General features: G+C 42.2%; 1 protein-coding gene across 1 annotated transcript in view; it reads right to left on the bottom strand.

Annotated features, from left to right (window-relative positions):
• Positions 1-24,505, bottom strand: part of CFAP54 (cilia and flagella associated protein 54) — a 383,858-nt gene that overhangs the window by 236,504 nt on the left and 122,849 nt on the right. The window contains exons 25-29 of the mRNA XM_044280574.1: positions 21,452-21,599; positions 14,422-14,577; positions 12,270-12,392; positions 10,370-10,531; positions 9,391-9,496 (exon numbers count right to left, since the gene is read on the bottom strand). Of these exons, the coding sequence (XP_044136509.1) occupies positions 9,391-9,496; positions 10,370-10,531; positions 12,270-12,392; positions 14,422-14,577; positions 21,452-21,599 (695 nt within the window). The remainder of the gene's footprint in view (positions 1-9,390; positions 9,497-10,369; positions 10,532-12,269; positions 12,393-14,421; positions 14,578-21,451; positions 21,600-24,505) is intronic.

Raw genomic sequence — 24,505 nt, forward strand, 5'->3', positions numbered from 1 at the left:
TGCCATTAAAATCCAAATCTATCCTCATTTTTTTTATAATTTAATGACTAGACTGTAAACTGACTTAATTAATTTATCATATGCTTCAGCAACCAACTTGCATAATTAGCTGATTAAGATGCATATCTCATTGATTTAGTTATACACTTGTTAATTTAATTGCCACAAGTTTAGCTAATTACATTAAGGAGAGTCCCCATAGTTAGATATTGTCCTTTGTTTTTAAGGATGTATAGAATATTATATCTAGGTTGTGCTTGGCGGAGATGTGCTTGACGCATGCATTTATTTCCTCCTGAATATTAGCACAGAACGCAATTTAATCTGTAAAAGGCAGAAGCAGGATAATTCAATTAAGTCTTATTTATATCTGTTTCCACATTAATGCAAGCACCTTGCAAAGTAATATGTTCACAGTTTTCATGATGGCTATCAGATGCCTAACAGACATAGCGTTAGTGCACAAGTGATGAAAACATTACAAAAAGCTGCATATGTTCTAATATTTCAAAGATTTCAGAGCGCTTTACTTTTCACATTATGACGATACCAATTCTCATAAGTAAATTACCTACAATAAATACACTCGCTGACAAAAAAAAAAAAAAACGCACCCAGATAGAAATGTAGGATTGCTGCAAAACTCGGCATGCAGCTATGTCTGAGGCAGATATGTAAGTGATTATAGGTGTGTTCTGACTAGTGTGAGATAGTGACAGATCTCACAGAGGTGAGAGGCAAGGAAGGGGTGGATAGTGCGGTCCACACCCCTATTTTACCACAGGTGAGACCAGCTGGAGGGGTCGGGCTAGGCATAAGGCACCTCCAAGGGTGTCAGTCTAGGGGAAGAAGATTTGTTGTAGAACAGGGTCCTGCTGGAGGCTCTGTATTAGTGGTCTTAGCCGGGCTGGCTGAGGGGCCACGGGGCTAGGTGCTAAACTGAACGTTGGGGGACGCCGTGACGCCTGGGCGCAAGGCCGGAGTTAGAGAGACTACTTAGAAACATAGAAACATAGAATGTGTCGGCAGATAAGAACCATTTGGCCCATCTAGTCTGCCCAATATATCTGAATCCTATGAATAGTCCCTGGCCCTATCTTATATGAAGGATAGCCTTATGCCTATCCCATGCATGCTTAAACTCTTTCACTGTATTTGCCGCTACCACTTCTGCAGGAAGGCTATTCCATGCATCCACTACTCTCTCAGTAAAGTAATACTTCCTTATATTACTTTTAAACCTTTGCCCCTCTAATTTAAAACTGTGTCCTCTTGTGGTAGTTTTTCTTCTTTTAAATATGCTCTCCTCCTTTACCGAGTTGATTCCCTTTATGTATTTAAAAGTTTCTATCATATCCCCTCGGTCTCTTCTTTCTTCCAAGCTATACATATTAAGGTCTTTTAACCTTTCCTGGTAAGTTTTATCCTGCAATCCATGGACCAGTTTAGTAGCTCTTCTCTGAACTCTCTCTAGAGTATCTATATCCTTCTGGAGATATGGCCTCCAGTACTGCGCACAATACTCCAAGTGAGGTCTCACCAGTGATCTGTACAGCGGCATAAGCACTTCACTCTTTCTACTGCTTATACCTCTCCCTATACATCCAAGCATTCTGCTGGCATTTCGTGCTGCTTTATTACATTGTCTTCCCACCTTTAAGTCTTCTGAAATAATTACTCCTAAATCCCTTTCCTCAGATACTGAGGTCAGGACTGTGTCAAATATTCTATATTCTGCCCTTGGGTTTTTACGCCCCAGGTGCATTATCTTGCACTTATCCACATTAAATTTCAGTTGCCAGAGTTCTGACCATTCTTCTAGTTTTCCTAAATCCTTTTCCATTTGGCGTTTCCCTCCAGGAACATCAACCCTGTTACATATCTTTGTGTCATCAGCAAAAAGACAAACCTCACCATCGAGGCCTTTTGCAATATCACTTATGAAGATATTAAACAAAATTGGTCCCAGTACAGATCCCTGTGGAATCCCACTGGTAACATGACCTTGTTTTGAATGTTCTCCATTGACTACAACCCTCTGTTGTCTGTCACTCAGCCACTGCCTAATCCACTCAACAATATGGGAGTCCATGCTCAATGACTGCAGTTTATTGATAAGTCTTCTATGTGGGACAGTGTCAAAAGCCTTACTAAAATCTAGATATGCGATGTCTACTGCACCTCCACCGTCTATTATTTTAGTCACCCAGTCAAAAAAATCTATAAGATTTGTTTGACATGATCTCCCTGAAGTAAACCCATGCTGTTTTTCAACTTGCAATCCATGGGATTTTAGATGTTCCACAATCCTATCCTTTAATAGGGTTACCATTAATTTGCCTACTATTGATGTCAGACTCACTGGTCTATAGTTGCTCGATTCCTCCTTACTACCTTTCTTGTGAATGGCACGACATTTGCCAATTTCCAATCTTCCGGGACGACTCCTGTTACTAATGATTGGTTAAATAAATCTGTTAACGGTTTTGCCAGCTCACCACTAAGCTCTTTTAATAATTTTGGGTGTATCTCATCAGGCCCCTGTGACTTATTTGTCTTCACTTTAGACAGCAAACTTAGAACATCTTCCTCTGTAAAGACACATGCAAACGATTTAATAGTCATCCTTTCTAGTGGAGGTCCTTCTCCTTTTTCTTTTGTAAAAACTGAACAGAAGTATTCATTAAGGCAGTCGGCTAGCCCTTTATTCTCTTCTACATACCTTCCGTCCTTTACTTTTAATTTAGTTATTCCTTGTTTTAATTTCCTTTTTTCATTTATATATCTGAAGAATGTCTTATCCCCTTTTTTCATAGACTGAGCTAGTTTTTCTTCTGCCTGAGCTTTAGAAGTTCTTATAACTTGCTTGGCCTCTTTCTGCCTAATCTTGTAGATTTCCTTATCTTCATTGCTCTGGGTTTTTTTATAATTACAAAATGCTAGCTTTTTATTTTTAATGATTTGGTACCACAGTGGTCTCTTCCTTTTTTTGCTTTTACTGACAAGTCTAATGCAATTTTCTGTTGCCTTCAATAATGCACCTTTTAAGTAGTCCCATTTCTCCTGGACTCCATGTAATCCGTTCCAGTCTGATAAGGACTCATTTATGACTAATTTCATTTTTGAAAAGTCTGTTTTTCTAAAATCTAAAACTTTTGTTTTTGTGTGGTGGGACTCTTTCACAGTTCTTATATTAAACCACACTGACTGGTGATCACTAGATCCCAAGGTTTCGCCTACAATGACATCATATACCGAATCCCCATTTGTGAATATCAAATCCAAAATGGCCTCCCTCCGGGTTGGCTCCTCAACCATTTGTTGTAGGGATAACCCCAGTAGGGAATTTAGAATATCTGTACTCCTGGTAGAACTTGCTATTTTGGTTTTCCAGTTTATATCTGGAAGATTGAAATCTCCCATAATGATAACTTCTCCTTTCATTGTCATTTTAGCTATTTCTTCAACTAGTAGATCATCTAGTTCTTTAACTTGATCAGGTGGTCTATATATCACACCTACACGAGTTACTGCATGATTAGCAAACTGCAACGTAACCCAAACTGACTCTATGTTGGCCTCACCAACTTGTATTAGGTTAGATTTAATGCTATCTTTCACATACAGGGCCACTCCTCCTCCTTTCTTGCCTTCTCTGTCTCTTCTGTATAAAGAGTACCCTGGTATGGTTATGTCCCAGTCATTTCTTTCATTAAACCATGTCTCCGTAACAGCCACTAAATCTACATTCTCAGATGCCATTATTGACCCAAGTTCATTGATTTTTTTACCTAAACTGCGAGCATTTGTAGAGAGGACTCGGAGCTTATCATTTCTTACCCTCTGTGCTTCTGACCTGTTCTGGCATTGTTTCGGGGGGCAATTGGACTCTTTTATTTTCACTCTTTTGCCCCCCTGAAACCAGTCCATTGTCTCTGAGCCCCAATCCCCCACAAGAGACAATGGACTGGAGACAGTGGGTGTACTGTGCTCTGTATAGCCAGGAGACTGTGGGACATTGGCTGGGAAAGCCGAATGGGTTCACGGTGACTTAGGTGAGTCAGGAATACTGTGTTTAGTTAGAGCCTGGACGGGCGAGTGTTTATTGTTTTGTTTTTGCTGGTGTGCCACAATAAATGTACTGTTTGGACCTTAACCACTTCAACCCCCCTAGCTGAAACCCCCTTAATGACCAGGCCACTTTTTACACTTCTGCACTACACTACTTTCACCGTTTATTGCTCGGTCATGCAACTTACCACCCAAATGAATTTTACCTCCTTTTCTTCTCACTAATAGAGCTTTCATTTTGTGGTATTTCATTGCTGCTGACATTTTGACTTTTTTTGTTATTAATCAAAATTTTATGATTTTTTTGCCCAAAAATGACATTTTTCACTTTCAGTTGTAAAATTTTGCAAAAAAAAACGACATCCATATATACATTTTTCACTAAATTAATTGTTCTACATGTCTTTGATTAAAAAAAAATATGGTTTGGGTAAAAGTTATAGCGTTTATAAACTATGGTACAAAAATGTGAATTTCCGCTTTTTGAAGCAGCTCTGACTTTCTGAGCACCTGTCATGTTTCCTGAGGTTCTACAATCCCCAGACAGTAGAAAAATCCCACAAATGACCCTATTTCGGAAAGTATACACCCTAAGGTATTCGCTGATGGGCATAGTGAGTTCATAGAACTTTTTATTTTTTGTCACAAGTTAGCGGAAAATGATGATTTATTTTTTTTTTTTCTTACAAAGTCTCATATTCCACTAACTTGTGACAAAAAATAAAAACTTCCATGAACTCACTATGCCCATCACAAAATACCTTGGGGTGTCTTCTTTCCAAAATGTGGGTCACTTGTGGGGTAGTTATACTGCCCTGGCATTTTAGGGGCCCTAATGCATGCAAAGTAGTTTGAAATCAAAATCTGTAAAAAATGACCGGTGAAATCTGAAAGGTGCTCTTTGGAATGTGTGCCCCTTTGCCCACCTAGGCTGCAAAAAAGTGTCACACATCTGGTATCGACGTACTCAGGAGAAGTTGGGGAATGTGTTTTGGGGTGTCATTTTACATATACCCATGCTGGGTGAGAGAAATATCTTGGCAAAAGACAACATTTCCCATTTTTTTATACAAAGTTGGCATTTGACCAAGATATTTATCTCACCCAGCATGGGTATATGTAAAATGACACCCCAAAACACATTCCCCAACTTCTTCTGAGTACGGCGATACCACATGTGTGACACTTTTTTGCAGCCAAGGTGGGCAAAGGGGCCCAAATTTCTTTTAGGAGGGCATTTTTAGACATTTTGATCCGAGACTTCTTCTCACGCTTTAAGGCCCCTAAAAAGCCAGGGCAGTATAAATACCCCACATGTGACCCCATTTTGGAAAGAAGACACCCCAAGGTATTCAATGAGTGGCATGCCGAGTTCATAAAAAAAAATAAAAATTTGGCACAAGTTAGCGGAATTTGATTATTTTTTTTTTTTTCTCACAAAATCTCCCTTTCCTCTAACTTAAGACCAAATTTTCAATCTTTCATGGACTCAATATGCCCCTCGGCGAATACCTTGGGGTGTCTTCTTTCCAAAATGGTGTTATTTGTAGGGTGTTTGTACTGCCCTGGCATTTGAGGGTCTCCACAATCATTACATGTATGGCCAGCATTAGGAGTTTCTGCTATTCTCCTTATATTGAGCATACAGGTAATGAGATTTTTTTTTTCCGTTCAGCCTCTGGGCTGAAAGAAAAAATGAACGGCACAGATTTCTTAATTCGCATCGATCAATGTGGATGAAAAAATCTCTGCCCAAAAAAAAAAAGGAGGGGAAAGGCGTCTGCCAGGACATAGGAGCTCCGCCCCAACATCCATACCCACTTAGCTTGTATGCCCTGGCAAACCCGATTTCTCCATTCACATCAATCGATGTGGATGAATAAATCATTGCAGGTATTTTTTTTATATATATATATATATATATATATATATATACACACAAAGTGTTTGCCAAAGCATATGAACACCGCCACTTCCTCAGCTCATATACCTCGGCAAACGTATCTTTTACTGCAGAGGAGAAATCTTGTCTTGCAGCGCCGCATACACCGACTTGTGTGTAATCTGACAGCAGCGCAATGCTTCTGTCAGAATGCACATCAGTGCTGCAGCTGGTTCATCGGTTTGTCCACCTAGAAACAAATGCCTGAAGAGGGCCACACTTGTGTAGAAATTGTACACATAAAGATGGTACCCCTTGCCAAATAAGGGTGACACCAAGTCCCAGACTGTCTTCCCACTGCTCCCCAGGTAGTCAGGGCAACCGACCGGCTCCAGGGTCTGATCTTTTTCCTCATAGATCCGAAATTTGTGGGTATAGCCTGTGGCCCTTTCACAGAGCTTATACAATTTGACCCCATACTGGGCGTGCTTGCTTGGGATGTATTGTTTGAAGCCAAGGCGCCCGGTAAAATATATAAGGGACTCGTCTACGAAGATGTTTTGCTCAGGGGTATACATATCTGCAAATTTCTGGTTGAAGTGGTCTATGAGGGGCCGAATTTTGTGGAGCCGGTCAAAAGCTGGGTGGCCTCTGGGACGGGAGGTGGTGTTATCACTAAAGTGCAGGAAACGCAGGATGGTCTCAAATCGTGTCCTGGACATAGCAGCAGAGAACACGGGCATGTGATGAATTGGGTTTGTGGACCAATATGACCGCAATTCATGCTTTTTGGTTAGACCCATGTTCAGGAGAAGGCCCAGAAACATTTTAATTTTGGAAACTTGGACTGGTTTCCATCGGAAAGACTGGGCATAAGAGCTTCCCGGGTTGGCGGCTATAAATTGAGTGGCATACCGATTTGTTTCTGCCACGACTAAGTCCAAGAGCTCCGCAGTCAAGAGCAGCTCAAAAAATCCCAGGGCCGAACCGATCTGAGCTGTGTCAACCTGAACTCCAGACTGGGCAGTGAAAGGGGGAACTACAGGTGCGGCTGAAGTTGGGGACTGCCAATCAGGGTTTGCCAGCACCTCAGGGATTCTAGGGGGTCTACAGGCCCGTCTTTGCGGTGACTGCGACGGGGTGACTATTGCACGTGCCACCGTACCAGCTTTAACTGCCCTTCTGGTGCTCGCCACTTCACCATGTTGTACGGCAGTGCTGGTACTAGGTCCAGGATGGGCTGCGCTGCTGGTGTATGCCTCACCACGTAATCCGACAGCGCCAGCCCCACTAGACTGCCCTTTAAACGGATCCTGCGCAACCTGTGGTCTAGCGACACGGGGCCGGGTACGCCTGGTGCTATCAGGGACCTCAACCTACTCGTCCGAACTTTGGGTCAGACTGCCACTGCTTTCTACAGGTTCATATTCTGACCCGCTAGATTCGTCAGATGAGGGTTCCCATTCTTCATCCGACTGGGTCAGAAGCCTGTAGGCCTCTTCAGAAGAATACCCCCTGTTTGACATTTGGGCTACTAAATTTAGGGGTATTCCCTGAGACTGCCCAAGAAAAAAGAGGCCGCTGCGGTTGATAAAAAATATCAAAACTGATTTTTTTATCGCCGCAGCGCTTGTAAAGTGAATGTGCAGTGATCAAAAAAATAATAATTTTTTGTCACTGCGGTGGGACGGGCGTGGGTGAACGCACGTGTGGGCGACCGATCAGGCCTGATCGGGCAAACACTGCGTTTTGGGTGGAGGGCGAGCTAAGGTGACACTAATACTATTATAGATCTGACTGTGATCAGTTTTGATCACTTACAGATACTATAAAAGTACAAATGCTGATTAGCGATACGCTAATCAGCGAATCAGTGACTGCGGTGTGGTGGGCTGGGCGCTAACCGATCGCTAAACTACCTAACCAAGGGACCTAAACTATCCTAAAACCTAACAGTCAATACCAGTGAAAAAAAAAAAAGTGACTGTTTACACTGATCACTTTTTTCCCTTTCACTAGTGATTGTCAGGGGCAAGAAGGGGTGATCAAGGGGTTAATTGGGGTGATGGAGGGTGATCTGGGGGCTAAGTGTGGTGTTGGTGGGTACTCACAGTGATGTGTGCTCCTCTGCTGGAACCAACCGACCAAACCAAAAGAAGGAGCAGAGGAGCACAGCAGCCATTTAACACATCATATTTACTAAATATGATGTGTTAGCTGGCTTCTGATTCGTTTTTTTGAAAATCATCAACCTGCCAGCCACGATCATTGGCTGGCAGGTTGTTGACGAACTTGTCTTTAAAATTATGCCGGCCTGCGATGCGCATGCGCGGGCCGGCTTTGCCCGAAATCTCGCGTCTCGCGAGAGGACGCACCGGCGCGTCCACCCAGAGTAACAGGACCGCCGCAAAGACGCAATCCTGCGTACGGCGGTCCTGAGCAGGTTAAAGGGATTCTGTCACCAGGTTTCACCCCTGTCAGCTAAACATATGCTGATGTTCAGGGCCTCATCAGGATTCCTAATGTGGGCTTCTAAATGTGATCCGTAGCCTTATTTTGCTAAAAAAAAAACATGTTTTACTAACCTGTCACTCAAAGAAATAAGGTGCCCAAGGGGATGTCAAGGGATGCAAGGTGCCGGCCGCACCCACCGCCGTCTTTCCAGACTTCTGCACCGCCTCCTAATCCTCTATGCCGCCTCTCGCTCTCTCTCCCCCCCCCCTGTAAGATCTCGCGCATGCGCACAGGGCTCTGCCTGATGCGCCCATGCGGACTTCTCGATTTGGCTTCTTAAAGCGAAGTGCGCATGCGCCGGCACTTCGCTCAACCCAGGTATGACCTGGACTCTGGCGCATACAACAGTCGGTCACCCCTAGTAGTGATATGAGGAACAGTAACAGAGTAACAGCTCAGAGATATGTTAAGGTCATCCTGCAGCGACATGTGCTGCCTCTTATAGCAGGGCTTCCAACTGGCATTTTTTAGGAGGATAAGGCTCACCCACACACAGCAAGGGTTTCCCAGGAATGTCTCCACCAGATTACAACACTTTCTTGGCCTACCCGGTCATCAGATTTACTGTCAATCAAGCATTTATAAGACCAGCTAGGATGCCTGCTTCAGCAACCAACATGTGTGCAGGATCTACAGGCCCGCTGCAACATCTGTGGGCAAATGTGCTGCAGGATACCATGCAGAACCTGTATGCTTCTTTGCTCAACTGTATCTAATCTTGTATCCAGGCCTGAGGCAGCCTTTGTATTACAGTGGCAAGTCCCAACCTGACCATGAGTTTAATGAAATGAATTGACAGCAGCATCCTTACACCAGAGGTTGGGCCATGACTTGTGGCCATAATACAGGTACACACATGCTCCAGTAGTGCCCATGCTTGAAAATTACCTTAAGTTGCTGCCGTTCATTTACAGAGTACTTACTTGGCTTTGTCAGTTTTAGCAAATTTTTTTCCAGAGCATTTAACTGTTCATTAACCTTTTCAAAAATGATCATTTTCTTTTTCTGATGCTTTTTTGGAGGACCGCCCTTTAAACATAAAAATAAACAACAAGCAACATCATCTTAAATTTCATGAAAACACTAAATATAACTTATAACTCTCTTCTTATATACGTTAATGCAATATCAGGGTCTAGTTTGCAACAAACCAATATTTTGTTGCTTAGAACATGCAGCAGGGCTTTACATGGCACAATTAATACACACATTGTAGTATAGTTTGTCAAAATTCTGTCCAATATCAATATATCCAATATACAAATTCTGTCCAATATCCAATGGACAAAGCTTCCAGCACAGGAGCTATTCAGAAACAGCTGGATGTGGAGTCTCAGACCCCTGTCGATCAGATATTGATGGCCTATCCTGAGAATAGACTATCAGTATTAAAATCCTGAACAACCCCTTTAAGATTTTCTAGGAGACAATGAGAAAGAAATTGGTAGTTTATTTACAATTACGATGCTCTTACTTGATCACATTGTTTTTTTTTTTGTTTTTTTTACTAGTTATTATATATCATGTTTAATTCTGGTACAATAGTTGAAAGTTTAATTAAAGTGCACTACTGCATACTGGAATATCTGTTCTTAAATGGAAAATAACAGGATCTGCCTGCAATACAGTAAGTCAGTGGCTTATGCTAGGCGCTAAGGAATGGCTTTGGACAGTTTGAATATAACAAATCCTTTATTACTTTGTTCTCCTACCAGTGAATACAGGGAGCCACGCATACGGGGATTGCACTCTGTTCATGGCAGAGTGCGTTGGGGTCACCTACCAGACATTTATGCACATCCTGTGGATATGCCATAAATGTTGAAATGGAAATGCCCCTTTTTTAATTGTTCAAACCTCTGTTCAAACATAACAATACCCCCCATATTTTCTCATCTATACCTTATCTTTATCTTCCTTCGCTTTTTCTGCATCATCATCCCAGTTGGATTTTGCTTGAGAAACTGGTATAGTAACTGATGTATTTTCTGTCAAATCAAGTAACTTTTTCCCAGTTTCTATTACCCACATGGCAAGTTCATATTCTTCCCAAGAACGAAGTGCCTGCCAAAAGTAAAACAGCCAAACTCAGTATTCATGCTATAGAATAATCAAAGATGTACAGTTGATCTTTCTCAGCCTCCAAAATGTAACTTCATACTGAGATTTTGAAAGTTCTTCTGGTCTAAATGAAAACCAATGAGTCTGCAAAAGGTAGTGGTAAGATCCATTCAACCTTCCAAATACTACAGGATCCAATAGGATCATAACCAAAAGCAGGTTTGGAGAACCCTCTGTATCTATGATCTCTATAATGTGTTAGCCCAGTTAAAAAAGTTTGAAAGATTTTGAAAGATGTTAGAGATCAACCCAAAATTCAGTTTAACATTAATTTTATTACTAAAATTTTCAGGGGGGGGGGGGGGGGGAGTGTATAGGTGTCTGATGAATGGGAGTCTGAATGCTGAGACCCTCAGCAACAGGGGTGAACTGGCCATATACTCTACAGAAAAATTCCAGGTAGGCTGATGCCCAGAGGGCTGCCCAAGCCCTCCTCACGATCTGATACTCTCAGGAGTAATTAATACTAGGAGCATCTGGTACCTATACCCCTGGCCAGCAGATGGAGGTGCCTTCCTGCCCTGTTTCCCCCTGTATGAATGGAGTTGCAGTCAAGCATGCAAGCTGCCGTTCATCTCTACCCAAGAAGAGGAGATTACAGCGCTCCACTAGTCCCATAGAGATGAACGGAGCTGCAGATTAAACACCACTAAGCACCACTCCATTCATACAGTAGGGCGATCGGACCCCCGCTGATCAGACTGTGGATAGGTTTAAGTTTTGGCACAACCAAAGTACAATGACTGACCAAATAAAATAATGAAATATTAACAAAGCATTACATTGTGTTGACCTCTGGTTTAAGGAGTACTTATAACAAGCTGCAAAACCAACTTGCCGATCTTTAATACATCTCATTGTGTTTTTCGGTGCTGAAGCAGAAGCGTTCACTAGACTTTCCTAACAATCTAATTACACCATACATCAATGAACTGCCACCGCAAACAGAATATTCTGTGCTGTGCTCTCTCCTTCATATATTTCTAAAGGGATTACAAACTATCACTGCCATTAGGCACTATCTTTTGATCTCACTGTGAGCAGGACAATTACAAACTATTTCCTCAGCACCTGCGCAATTAGGTGCAAGCGCAGCTCTACATTTTTACTGAAGGATACGGAATTTCCTTTGAATCCACATGAAATGTTTGATAATCGGCGAGTCATAAGCAGATTGCATTATCTTTCTTTTCAATCCTCACGGCTAATATGGAAAAGTGCATTATCTCATTGCTACGTGCTGTCAAACAGATAATTACATTGAATTCTGGGCAACAAGACATATGGATAGCACGCACTTACTCAAGCTTAGTTAGAAAAACTTTCCGTCTCGATTTCTAATTTATAGCAGGAAATCTGATTAAAAATAACGTATAATTATAGCCTTTGTAAAGCGGATTTTGGAAGCTTTTGCCCATCGATTTTGACAGGTTACATGGCAGCAAGAGAAAATATTTACATCCAGGAGCTTGGCAAAGTAGGCCATTATGCGCTCTAATCTGATAATAACACATATAATTTAAAGAGACTCACCATAGGGTCATGATTCAGAAATAATAATGCATTCATTATCAAAAGCAGAAAAGTAACAGAAAAATGTTTTGCTTCTAGCGTCACCCTAAAAATAGAAATATAATAAGCATCCTCTTGATTGCCATGTTGGATGTGTCTAAATAAGTACCTTAGCTACATAATACACGATGCAGGCTGTCATGTGTAGAACGCCCTCTGTTACACCAGCCTGTTTTTTCTGCCAGGTGCTGCTGGGGATTTCTTGTAAGACTGCCAAGCATTTAATTAGGATCTGAAAACATGAAAAAAGTGACTTGAGCCTTATAACATTAACTACTTCTTTACTGCAAGAGAATGTTTCATGATCATGTGAACAGCTGACAGGTTACGGAACTGTACATGGAAATTTCATCAACCGATTGCTGAAAATACAGTCATGAAATACGCATATGAATGTCACAGCATAGCCAAAAAGGAGTGCAGAAAGGTAATAGGATTCTTCTAGTTCGGAGAGTCAATGTCAGCAATGATATGCTGCATATGTAATACAAATGCGTCACCTAAATGCAGTGCAATCTGCAGGCAGCTGGTTATAAAGCAGGAGAAGCTGAGCAGATAATATTCAGTAAAACTAACAAATTATTCAGTTAAGGTAAGTTTTAGCGAATCATTTCTACTGCTTTGGGATTCGTTCCGAATTTCGAAGCCGAATTTTTGGTGCGTCGTTTCAGGAGAGAGAAAGCGAAAGAGAGAGATACTGTATCTTTTTGAGAGAGAAATTCAAATTAGCATTACTAAGCCTATCTGAAGCCAGCAGATGTTAGACATTATAATTTGCATATATTTTCCCCAGAAATCAATAATTATAGTTATGCTGTCCCAAGTCACTTCAATGAGATGACTCCTTCCTATTCATAGGATAATCATCAGTATAGCAAAAGCAGAGAACTCCTTTAAGAATGAGCAGTTCCATTTCACCATTTGCAGATTAACTTCAGGTGAACCAGAAAGAGACCTCCAAAGTAACATTCAACTGAAAGTGAGAGAAGAGAACCAGAACATCCCATAAAGCTTACACTTCTCTCAATGAAACATGCAAGCTAGTTCTCTTTCTAGAATTACAAGAGATCCAATATGTCTCAAGAGAAATTTGCCTTATTTGGTTGACTGGCCTTGTGGGGTACTCTTCGAGGTGCTCTTTTTTAATTAGGGAGACTAAAAAATATGCACGAGTATTGTATTCCAGGCCACTACTCTTGGTTTCTAGTAAAATTATATGAAAATCGTATATATGTTAATTTGTCTGGCATGAGAAATAATTAACATTTTCTGTTTTGGAAGAAAAGCTAATTTGAATATCTTACCCAGAAAGCCAAAAGGTATACAAATTAGCTTGCCTGACAAAAAAGCGATATCCTATCATATGCCAGAACAATTTAGATATACAATTTATACTCAGCGATCTTGGAACGAAACAAAACTTGAAAGGTTCGCTCATCTCTAATTTAGAGCTATGCTCACATCTCCGGTACAAACTCCGGTATTCTGTTCTGGCAGAGCTTACCATATCCAGCATAGCTGGATACCACCGGTCACCGCCAAATCCCCATTGACTATAATGGGATCCGACAGCTCTTCGGCCTAAATGCCGGCTTTCAGTGTGAACCCACCCTAAAGGTGGCCATACAACATTAGTCTAAAGTTGATCAAAATGGCAGATTTTAAGTAAAACAAATGTTTATTGGGTGAAATTTAACAACGAACGATTGGTTTAGCCGATCAAAGACAGACCATTATCGTCCATGTACTTGGATGAAAGAACCAAATATTGTGGAAAGTCTAAGGCACACCTGTACAATATTCATGCTGTCTAATCAGCACCTTGATATGCCACACCTGTGAGGTGGGAGGGATTATCTCGGCAAAGGAGAAGCGCTCACTAACACAGGTTTAGACAGATTTGTGAACAATATTTGAGAGTAATGGGTCTTTTGTGTATGTAGAAAATGTTTCAGATCTTTGAGTTCAGCTCATGCAAAATGGAAGACAAACCGAAAGTGTTGCGTTTATATTTTTGTTCAGTGTAGTTAACATTAACAGACTTGTGTACTGAATAACATATTTTCTCTTGTAAAGTGTCCAGCACTATGACAACAAGATACATGACCCTAAAAAAACAGAAGTGTAGTAAGCACATCAGGAGCAGCCTGTAACGAGAGGTTCATTACTTGTATTGGAGTGATTTGTTATGTTAGAAGAAATAAATAGAAATGATTACTTATTACATCTGAATGAATTTATTTTGGAACATTTCTGCTTACCTGCACTACTGCAGCTGACGGGATCCTGTGATAGATTAGTGGAGCAATCAGACTGTAGCACTGAACAACAGCTTGAAGGGCATAGCTGGTATCACTCAGCAAGGCACTAACATCAAGAGCCACTAACAATCTCTCACATTCGGCAATCCGACAAATCTAAAGATAACAAAAAGACATTCTGCTCAGCAGAGCTGACCTTCCTATAATGATCCAACCAAAAGTGTTCTGGCAATCTAAATGTAAATACATTTTTCATAATCTCCTTTTTTGCAAATAAATTTGAAATTTCCCTTTGTGGATTATATTCATTTTTTATTCTCCGAACTGCCAACAGGCTGTTATTTTAGTAATAAGCTTCTACTTCAGTCCTTGATTCTACACCATTTAATTGTTAAAGAGGTTGTCTCATCCCCAGGTAAAATGTGCTTGACATAAGGAAGAAAGCCACTCACCTGTTCTCCGTCCCCGTGCTGAGAATCCTGGTCCCCGATGGACTGGAAGTGTGAAGTCCCATCCGGCGTCACAAACTCTGCTGCAGCCATTCACAAGTCTGAGGTCAATGCAGCGAGGATGGGATCATCAACTGGAATGGAGCACTGGTGGACAGGAGAGTGGCTTCCTTTTTATGATGAATTTACCATGGGGTCAACCAACCCATTGTAAGCTGGTGATACACATTAGATCTATGTTGGCTGAAACCATCTATTTCAGTGGGTACAGCCGACCATCTAATGTGTAAGGCGTCTTCCAACCGCTGATTTTGGGGAGGAGGAGGAGATAAGGATCAGTATGTTGGATTTCAACCTTTTTTTCTCAAGACATAGGGCTTTTTTCAGATTTGCAGCTCAGCCTTCCAGCAGGCTGTTCCGGGATAGAACAAAAACCTATGCGGGCAGCGTTTTTTCCATCTGAATCCTTGCATATTTGCGGGGTAGCGGCCGGATCTCCTCCGGACCCTATTATGTCAGATCCGGAGAACTCTGGCAGGCTGTTCTATGCTGGGATATCCTTCCAGAATGCTGTGCCGCAAATGTGAAAGTAGCCTAAGCCGCTTCCAGAGGTACCCGGTCTTTCTCCCCTCTGCCAATTGACTACAGATGCATGCACGGCCAAATCGAGCATGCATATGTATGGGAAGATCATGTTAGATAGAGTTGAACAAGATAGATGGCCAGCTAAAGGCTGCTTTCACACATTTTTGTGTTCATGTCTGAGGGTTTTTTTCGGCCAAAAGTGCCTAGCATTTTACTAAACAAAATAGCACCTCGTCCTGCACTATTTTGTCCTGTATTTTTTTAATGGAGCTTTAGATGGAGGTCCCTAACACAGTCTCCAATGCAGATGCTTACGCATTTCAGACAGCATCCTTAAAGGGGTTGTGTCACCTCAGCAAATAGCATTTATTAAGTAGAGAAAGTTAATACAAGGCACTTACTAATGTATTGTTATTATCCATATTGCTTCCTTTGCTGGCTGGATTTACTTTTCCAGCACATTATACGCTGCTAGTTTCTATGGTGACAACCACCCTGCAATCCATCAGTGGTGGTCGTGCTTGCACACTATAGGAAAAAGCATTGGCCTATGTGAGCTCTCATGGTCCCGGCCACCAAAGAGGCTGACGCTTTTTCCTACAGTGTGCAATCAGGACCGCCGCTGATGGATTGCAGGGTGATCATAACCATGGAGACGAGCAGTGTATAATGTGATGGAAAAAGGAAGCAACATGGACAATCACAATACATTAGTACGTGCCTTGTGTAACTTTCTCTACATGATAAATGCCACTTGCTGAAGAGAGACAACCCCTTTAATCATAACAAGATTGAGGACGCTGTCTGAAAGACATAAGGAAACTCTATTTTTCTGAATGTGACGCCATCGTGGATTTTGATTCTGAATGAATAAAGCTGACAAAAAAATGAATGTTACAAATATAATAAAATAAAAAGCTTGTAAAAATAAAATAAAAACCACTATGAAAAAACACTTGAAGTTCAAGGCTTTTTTTTTTAAAGATGCACTAAAAGAAAGTGTGTGAGGAGGAGCTGTTCAATTTGTGTGCTTTTCAGATTCCATAATACGTTTTACGGCAGAGCAGAGTTAAGACTTTTGGCAGTAAAGACATTATATATAAGTGGACAGTGTGAGATTTCACTAATCTACACAGTCTACGGACCATTAAACATACAGCTCTGGATGCTCTTATGACACTTGGAGTGCTTAATGACAAGATGTAGTCATTTTGAAACCTAGTTTAATGTTGAAAGGAAGGAAAAGTGGAGTAAAATAACAAGACTACATTTATGAAGGTAATTACAAGACTGCTGACGCAAAGCAAGGACTGAAGGATTCGAAAGGTTCCACAACCAGGGAAATATGTTGTACAGTATGACCCACCTATCTATTATTTCTCCAAGAAAATATGGCTTTAACTCCTTAGTGGCGGTCACTAAGGGGTCTTAGGTTGGGCCACCACTTTTCGCGCTTTTTCTCATGAGAGCAACGCTTTTGATCTGACAGCCCAGACAGCAGGAGCTGTGTAACCCCTTAGGGCCGGTTTGCACTTGCATTAGGGAATTTCGGTATGGGTTCCATTGTAACAGAGTTATAACGGAATTTAACGGAATTCTCAGGCAAAAATCAAAACAAGAGCCTTTAAGAGGCATTCCGTCATAATAGAAGCCTATGGGCGAGCATGTTTTCCGTTCTGCATAACGGATACCAGACAGATTCGTTATGCTTACCCATAGACTTCTATTATGACCGATCAAAACGGAATGCCTCTTAAAGGCTTCCGTTTTAATTTTCGTCCGAGAACTCCGTTATATTGATGTTATAACGGAACCTATAACGAAATTCCCTAACGCAAGTGTGAACCAACCCTTACATGCCGCAGGCAATGGAGCCTGCCACATGCAAGCGGTTACAGAGGGAGTATTGTGGGGTGTCGATTTATTGTGTCATTTATGCAGAAAAATGAAAGAGTTAGTAAAAGTTAATCAGTAAGTTATGCGCACCCAAAAATGGCACCATTAAAAACTAAAACTTGTCCCACAAAAAATAAGCCCCCATGAAGCTACATAGACAGAAAAAGAAAAAAGTTATAGCTCATGGAAGACGATGAATAAAATTACATGGTCAGTAAGGCCCAAAACAGGCTGGTCATGAAGGGGTTAACGAGGTTCTCCCGTTCAGACATTATGGCACATTTATAGGAGGACGAGGTGGTCAGATGAGGTGGCTGGCAGACAAATTCCATTCAACCCACCTCTCCATTCAATCTAATGAAATCATTTTGGGCGCATGTAATTTACTAAGCTGTGTCCAGATGTGTTCCTGCGCACTGCTCAGAAACTAAGGACATGGTCCAGGGGCGGGCATGCCAAAAGTCCACACTGTCAATCATGTGGACTACAAATGCCATCACATAAAATATAGAATGGAGTCTGAACTCGGCCTTGAATCAGAATTTGTAGGTGATGAATATTTGATATATTAAATTTCTTTTAATAATGCAGTTATGGGAGTCTACGAGAGACAGGCAACGGGGCTTTTCATCTCTGTGCAAAATGGTTTTCCTTCAACTACCCAACCCCCATGGTTCTTAGATATTTAAAGGCTTGGGCTCATCTTTATTTCTGTTGCTAAATTAATACTTTTTCATCCATAAAACGAATGAATAAAAATTCGGTGTCTCCCCTTAGGACAAGTAGTCTCTTGCCTCTCAAGGACCACACTGTTCTGAAATATACTGCAGTGATAAGAATTACCTATATTTCATTTCTTGCTGACACATGTACCTAATGCAGAACGTATGCCTTATACTGTATTAAGAGCCTTGTGCTGTTGCTATGCAAAAAACGATGGAATCAGCTGTAAGACAATGTGTAGCCCTTGTACACATTGCATTGCTTGTTTATAGCATTAAAAGGGTTGGTGCGTTGTAACGATATTGATGACCTATGCTCAAGATTGGTCATCAATATCATATTTGGGGGGGTCCAACCCCAGGCACCCACGCTGAACAGCTGCGCTGGCTGTACTCATCTTCCCTGGTCTTATTCCGGCCTCGCTCTGTGTCCTGATACGTACAGAGTCAGGACACAGTGCATGTAGGTGTGCACTATGAGCTGACGCTATGCGTTGTCAGGTCACCGTACAGCGCGGCGGGAAGACGACCAGGGAGAGTAAGTGAACCTGCCAAGTGGCAGCGCCATCCGTAGCTAGAAAGGTAAGTTTATTTTTTTTATTTTTTTAAGGTCTGATCTGATCTGAGGCTGAGGGGTCTGATGGAGGTCTGATCTGAGGCTGGGGGGTCTGATAGGGGCTGATCTGAGGCTAGGGATGGTCTAATGGGAGTCTGATATGAGTCTGATGTAGGCTGGGAGGTCTGATAGGAGGCTGACGGAGGTGGGGGGCAGATCTGAGGCTGAGAAAGGGACAAAGATAGGAACAGTGGCAGGGAGAGTGAAAGCTGAGTGAATCCCTCACTGGACCCCCCTGGGATTAGCTTGGCTGCCATTAATACTAAATAAAGCACATAACATTACATTCTGAACTTAAAAATTAGACTGCTATGTTTGGTCAAAATGGCGCCTGTACTATATGTAATTTCTTTCACTGATGGATTGCAGGGTGGTCGTAGCCATGGAAACAAGCAGTGTATAATGTGATGGAAAAATGAATCCAGCCAGCAAAGAAGCAATATGGATAATACCAATACATTAGTAAGTGCCTGGTATTAACTTTCTCTACACAACAAATGTTACTGGCTGAAGTGTGTCAACTATCAAAGATGGCAGTGCCGTCTCTCAGGCTTCCTGATGCATACTGTGCATTTATTAGCCCAAGACACTTCCTGCTGCCCTTGGACTGTCCTGCGCTGATCATGTGAACAGTGTTGGCCAATCCAAGAGCAGGGCTGGACAAGTAGGAAGTGTCTTGGGCTACTGAAGCACAGTGTGTATCAGGTAGTCTGAGAAGCACTGCAGCCATCCTAGATGATAAAAAAGGAGCCTCAAGAATTGGTGGATCAGCAAATAAAAAGAAGAAAATGAGGCCACCAAGTAAGTGTTCTGTTCATTCCTCAGCTAATGTGATTTTTTTTTTCTTAAACAAAAGGGTCACTTTAATGTGTACCTTCCAATGTAACCTTTAAAGGGGGTTGTCAGAAATAATAAAAAATCTCAGGAATGCCCAAAAATGGCTTAAAATAAAATAAAAATTGTTATACCCATTCCTCCAGCACCGTTCTCTGGGGAGCTGATCTGCTTCTCCTGTCGCAGTTTATTTAAAAACAGCAACAGTAACCTGATGGGATATAGCAAATCTAATACTGAGGACAGTGTCTGGCTGCAGCAGTCACGTGCCATATCCTGGCATATCACTGTGCACACTACTGACACTGATGTGCAAAGTGTACGGAACGTTACCGCTGCAGCAAATCACTGTCCTCAACATTAGACCATAGAGGATAGTGAGTGGCTGCACCAGTCACATGCCATATCCCGGCACATCACTGTGCACGTCACCCACACTGTGATGTGCAAAGTGTACAGAACGTTACTGCTGCAGCAAATCACTGATCTTAACATTAGACCATAGAGGATAGTGAGTGGCTGCACCAGTCAGATGCCATATCCCGGCACATCACTGTGCACGTCACCCACACTGTGATGTGCAAAGTGTACAGAACGTTACTGCTGCAGCAAATCACTGACCTTAACATTAGACCATAGAGGATAGTGAGTGGCTGCACCAGTCACATGCCATATCCCGGCACATCACTGTGCACGTCACCCACACTGATGTGCAAAGTGTACAGAACGTTACTGCTGCAGCAAATCACTGACCTTAACATTAGACCATAGAGGATAGTGAGTGGCTGCACCAGTCACATGCCATATCCCGGCACATCACTGTGCACGTCACCCACACTGTGATGTGCAAAGTGTACAGAACGTTACTGCTGCAGCAAATCACTGATCTTAACATTAGACCATAGAGGATAGTGAGTGGCTGCACCAGTCAGATGCCATATCCCGGCGCATCACTGTGCACGTCACCCACACTGTGATGTGCAAAGTGTACGGAACATTACCGCTGCAGCAAATCACTGACCTCAACATTAGACCATAGAGGATAGTGAGTGGCTGCAGCAGTCACGTGCCATATCCTGGCATATGACTGTGCACACTACTGACACTGATGTGCAAAGTGTACAGAACGTTATCTCTGCAGCAAATAACTGTCCTCAACATTAGACCATAGAGGATAGTGAGTGGCTGCAGCAGTCACGTGCCATATCCCGGCATATGACTGTGCACACTACTGACACTGATGTGCAAAGTGTACAGAACGTTATCTCTGCAGCAAATCACTGTCCTCAACATTAGACCATAGAGGATAGTGAGTGGCTGCACCAGTCACATGCCATATCTCGGCACATCACTGTGCACGTCACCCACACTGTGATGTGCAAAGTGTACGGAACGTTACTGCTGCAGCAAATCACTGACCTTAACATTAGACCATAGAGGATAGTGAGTGGCTGCAGCAGTCAGATGCCATATCCTGGCGCATCACTGTGCACGTCACCCACACTGTGATGTGCAAAGTGTACGGAACGTTACTGCTGCAGCAAATCACTGATCTTAACATTAGACCATAGAGGATAGTGAGTGGCTGCACCAGTCAGATGCCATATCCCGGCACATCACTGTGCACGTCACCCACACTGTGATGTGCAAAGTGTACAGAACGTTACTGCTGCAGCAAATCACGGACCTTAACATTAAACCATAAAGGATAGTGAGTGGCTGCAGCAGTCGTGCTGTATCCCAACACGTGGACACTGCTTTTTGCAAACAATAAGAGGGTGAACTGGACCAGCACCACTGTCAGTATAACATGTTTTTTTTGTACGCAATACAATAAACATCTGAGATTTTTTATTGGACAACACTTCTAACCAATCTATGTTTATTAATCTATTTCATCTAATTTAGAATACCAATTTACTACTTACTTGTCTCTTCCGAGAAAGCTCACCATCACAAACTGAATCACAAAAAAGTGATCCTTCCTTTACATTTATATCATTGAGCATAAAAATACTTCCCAGGAAGAGCTGCAGCAGTATAGGAGAGGCGTTTGATACAGCTTCAAGACACAGTCTACGGAGAAAGAAATACATCATCTCAGATATTTGCACCAACCTATCCATTCTTTTACATAGCGTGCTAATATTCATCTGAGAACCATTTCAAGCTGGGAGGGTAAAATGCACTGGGACATAATGCAGCTAATTTTCATGTTGGTCCTTCCTGAAGGAGACGAAGAATCTTAAAGATAAGTTACGACAAACTGACTATTTACTAAACAGCGAGAGTCACAATCTGACAGCGCTAATTAAAAATTCTTCCATGCACACAGCAGGCTGCTACTGGCCACTGCGGTTACTATGGAAACCAGCACCAGGTCCCTCTTGTCTGAAACAAAGACGATATTAGAAATGGATTCCAAGCATCTCGGTGTTATACATAGATCACTGCACGCTATTTACTGTAGTCCTGGGAGAATTGGATATTGAGCTTAAAATTAAAAAAAAAAAAACACTTGGTGACACAATAAGTGGGTCACTGTGTTACAGCTGGGTAACTGCTCACAAAATTAGCGAGACGGATATTGAACAACGGAGGCAGAGCAATGAACACAGCGACGGGTTTTATTTCTGGGCTGACCTTTCCTTCAATTGCTTCTGCACCCATTTTAAAATAAGAAATGAAGCAGCTTCACCTATTACATTTACTTCACTGAAAATGGACACAATCACTCTGCGTTTCATTAAAGGGGTCGTCCCACGAAAAATGTTCTAGACTTTCCAAACCAGAAACTGGATCGGAATTCTTTTGTAATTGCATGTCATAAAAATTTTGCATAGCCACTGAGTTATTCCATAAAATGTATCTGTGTAGCGCCACCTGCTGCTTTTTTTCTTATTTCCTTGTCCGGCTCCCTGGTGGCCGCACATGCTCAGTTTCATCCTTCAACTGCCTCCTGAGCTGTGATAGGGAGAGAGCTGCAGCAGAAAAGACACACCTCCTGAGCTGTGATAGGGAGAGCTGAGACACGCCCCCTTAGCAGCAGCAGAAAGGACACTCCCCTTAAACTGCCAGCTTGATTTAAATCTAGCAGAGCAATTGGCCAATGAATGGGGAGATTTCTGGATCCATGTGTAGAAAGAGATTGTCATGGACTATATGATGTCAGATTTTTTTTTTTTTTAAATGAATCATGGCATAACCCCTTTAACAAACTTTCTACGGTTAGGAGCATCAGTAATATTACTACTGTTTAGCAATATCATTGGAGCCATGGGAATGCCGACAGTCCTTAGGGATGCCATGTACCCATTGGTCTCTGGTTCTGGCTGCACCACTCCTAATGTCATGACTGTTTTACTAATCATTTGTACGTTTGTCAGCTAATAATACTACCGGTAACTCCCCAATGTCATGGCACTTAACGAGCACTGATCCACATGCTACAGCGCTGATTGGCACCCATTAAAGTGCATAAAATCTACCAGCATTAATGTAATATTCAAGTTGTGGCGCAGATTACTTATCCTACAATGGTATAGTACAGGTTAGAGATAACCTTAATCGCATCCTTTATGCCAGCTTAAAAATAATTGTTCTCTGCAGCACATTTTCCCATATAAATCGAGTATGTGCTGCCAACAATATGCAAACTGCATGTGGACTGAACTATGTCGTAAAAAGCCCTTTAAACCAGCCACAACTGGCTTGTTATTTCTTCAGTCTGCATATTCTATAGCCATCAGCCTGGCCATACACATTAGACAGAAGCTGGTTGATGGCTGAACAGCAGTTGAATGATCGTCTGGAGGAGGTTCATTTCGCAGGCCATATTGGCCATTAAAGCTGTTCAAACTGCCCATACATGTTCAATGAATCTGGGCGACAGATGAAAGATCCTTCTGGGAACGTTCTTTCAAAGAAAGATCTTTCGTTCAGCTATCAGAAGACAATATTAAACATGGACGAATTCTTCTCAGATGATACTGCTCTGTCACTGGTCGGCTAAAATGATCGTTCACTGCTAAAATTCACCAGACGAACATTGTGAACTAAGTATCATGACATATACAGCGGCGCCCGGGGATCTCACTGCACTTTCTATTATCCCTGGGCGCCGCTCCGTTCTCCTGCTATGCCCTGCGGTATGTTCGGTCACTGGGGTATAGTAGGCGGAGACGTAGGGGACTTGGTTATAGTAGGAGGAGACTTCCCTAGTTCTCCTGGGCGTCTTCTTCTCCTACACTGTAGCGCTGACCAATTGCAGCGCAGAGCTCACAGCCTGGGAGGTTTTTTTCTCCCTGGCTGTGAGATCTGCGCTGCGATTGGCCAGCGCTACAGCCTAGGAGGAGGAGACACCCAGGAGAACAAAGGCAGTCTCCTCCTACTATAACCAAGTGAGAACGGAGCGGCGCCCAGGGATAATAATAAGTGCAGTGAAATCCCTGGGCGCCGCTGTATGTACCCTTATACATAGTTCACAATGTTTTGCCAGATGAAAGGTGCTCTTTAAGGTGGATTTACCCAGGGGCAAGGAGAAGCCAATTGTCAGTAAGGAAGCATTCCTTCCCGACAGTCGGCTGCTTGTTAAGTGGAGGTGAAGCACTGCATTTACATGCAGCAATCATCTCTACTGTATGAGGACGAGTGATCACTACTGATGAGTGGCAGGGGCAATATTCGAATTCGCGATATTTCGCCATATATTAGCGAATTCGAGATTATTTTCTTGATCGCGAAAAATCAGCAATGTAATATTCGCGTAATGCGTGCAAAATACAGGCGTGGGTCACTATAGCTACATTTTCCAAGCTGCTAGAAGTTTCCTGAGACTGGAGAAAATGGTTGGCACGGCAGAACATTAGAATAACTTTAAATAGCTGGCATAGCTTAATAGCTCCAATATATTCATGATTGTGCAAATTGACAATTAATGATGCGCATATTTTTGCACAATACGTGCAACTTCACATTTTAGA

Source organism: Bufo gargarizans, chromosome 2 (genome assembly GCF_014858855.1).
Source record: "Bufo gargarizans isolate SCDJY-AF-19 chromosome 2, ASM1485885v1, whole genome shotgun sequence".
Lineage (NCBI taxonomy): Eukaryota > Metazoa > Chordata > Amphibia > Anura > Bufonidae > Bufo > Bufo gargarizans.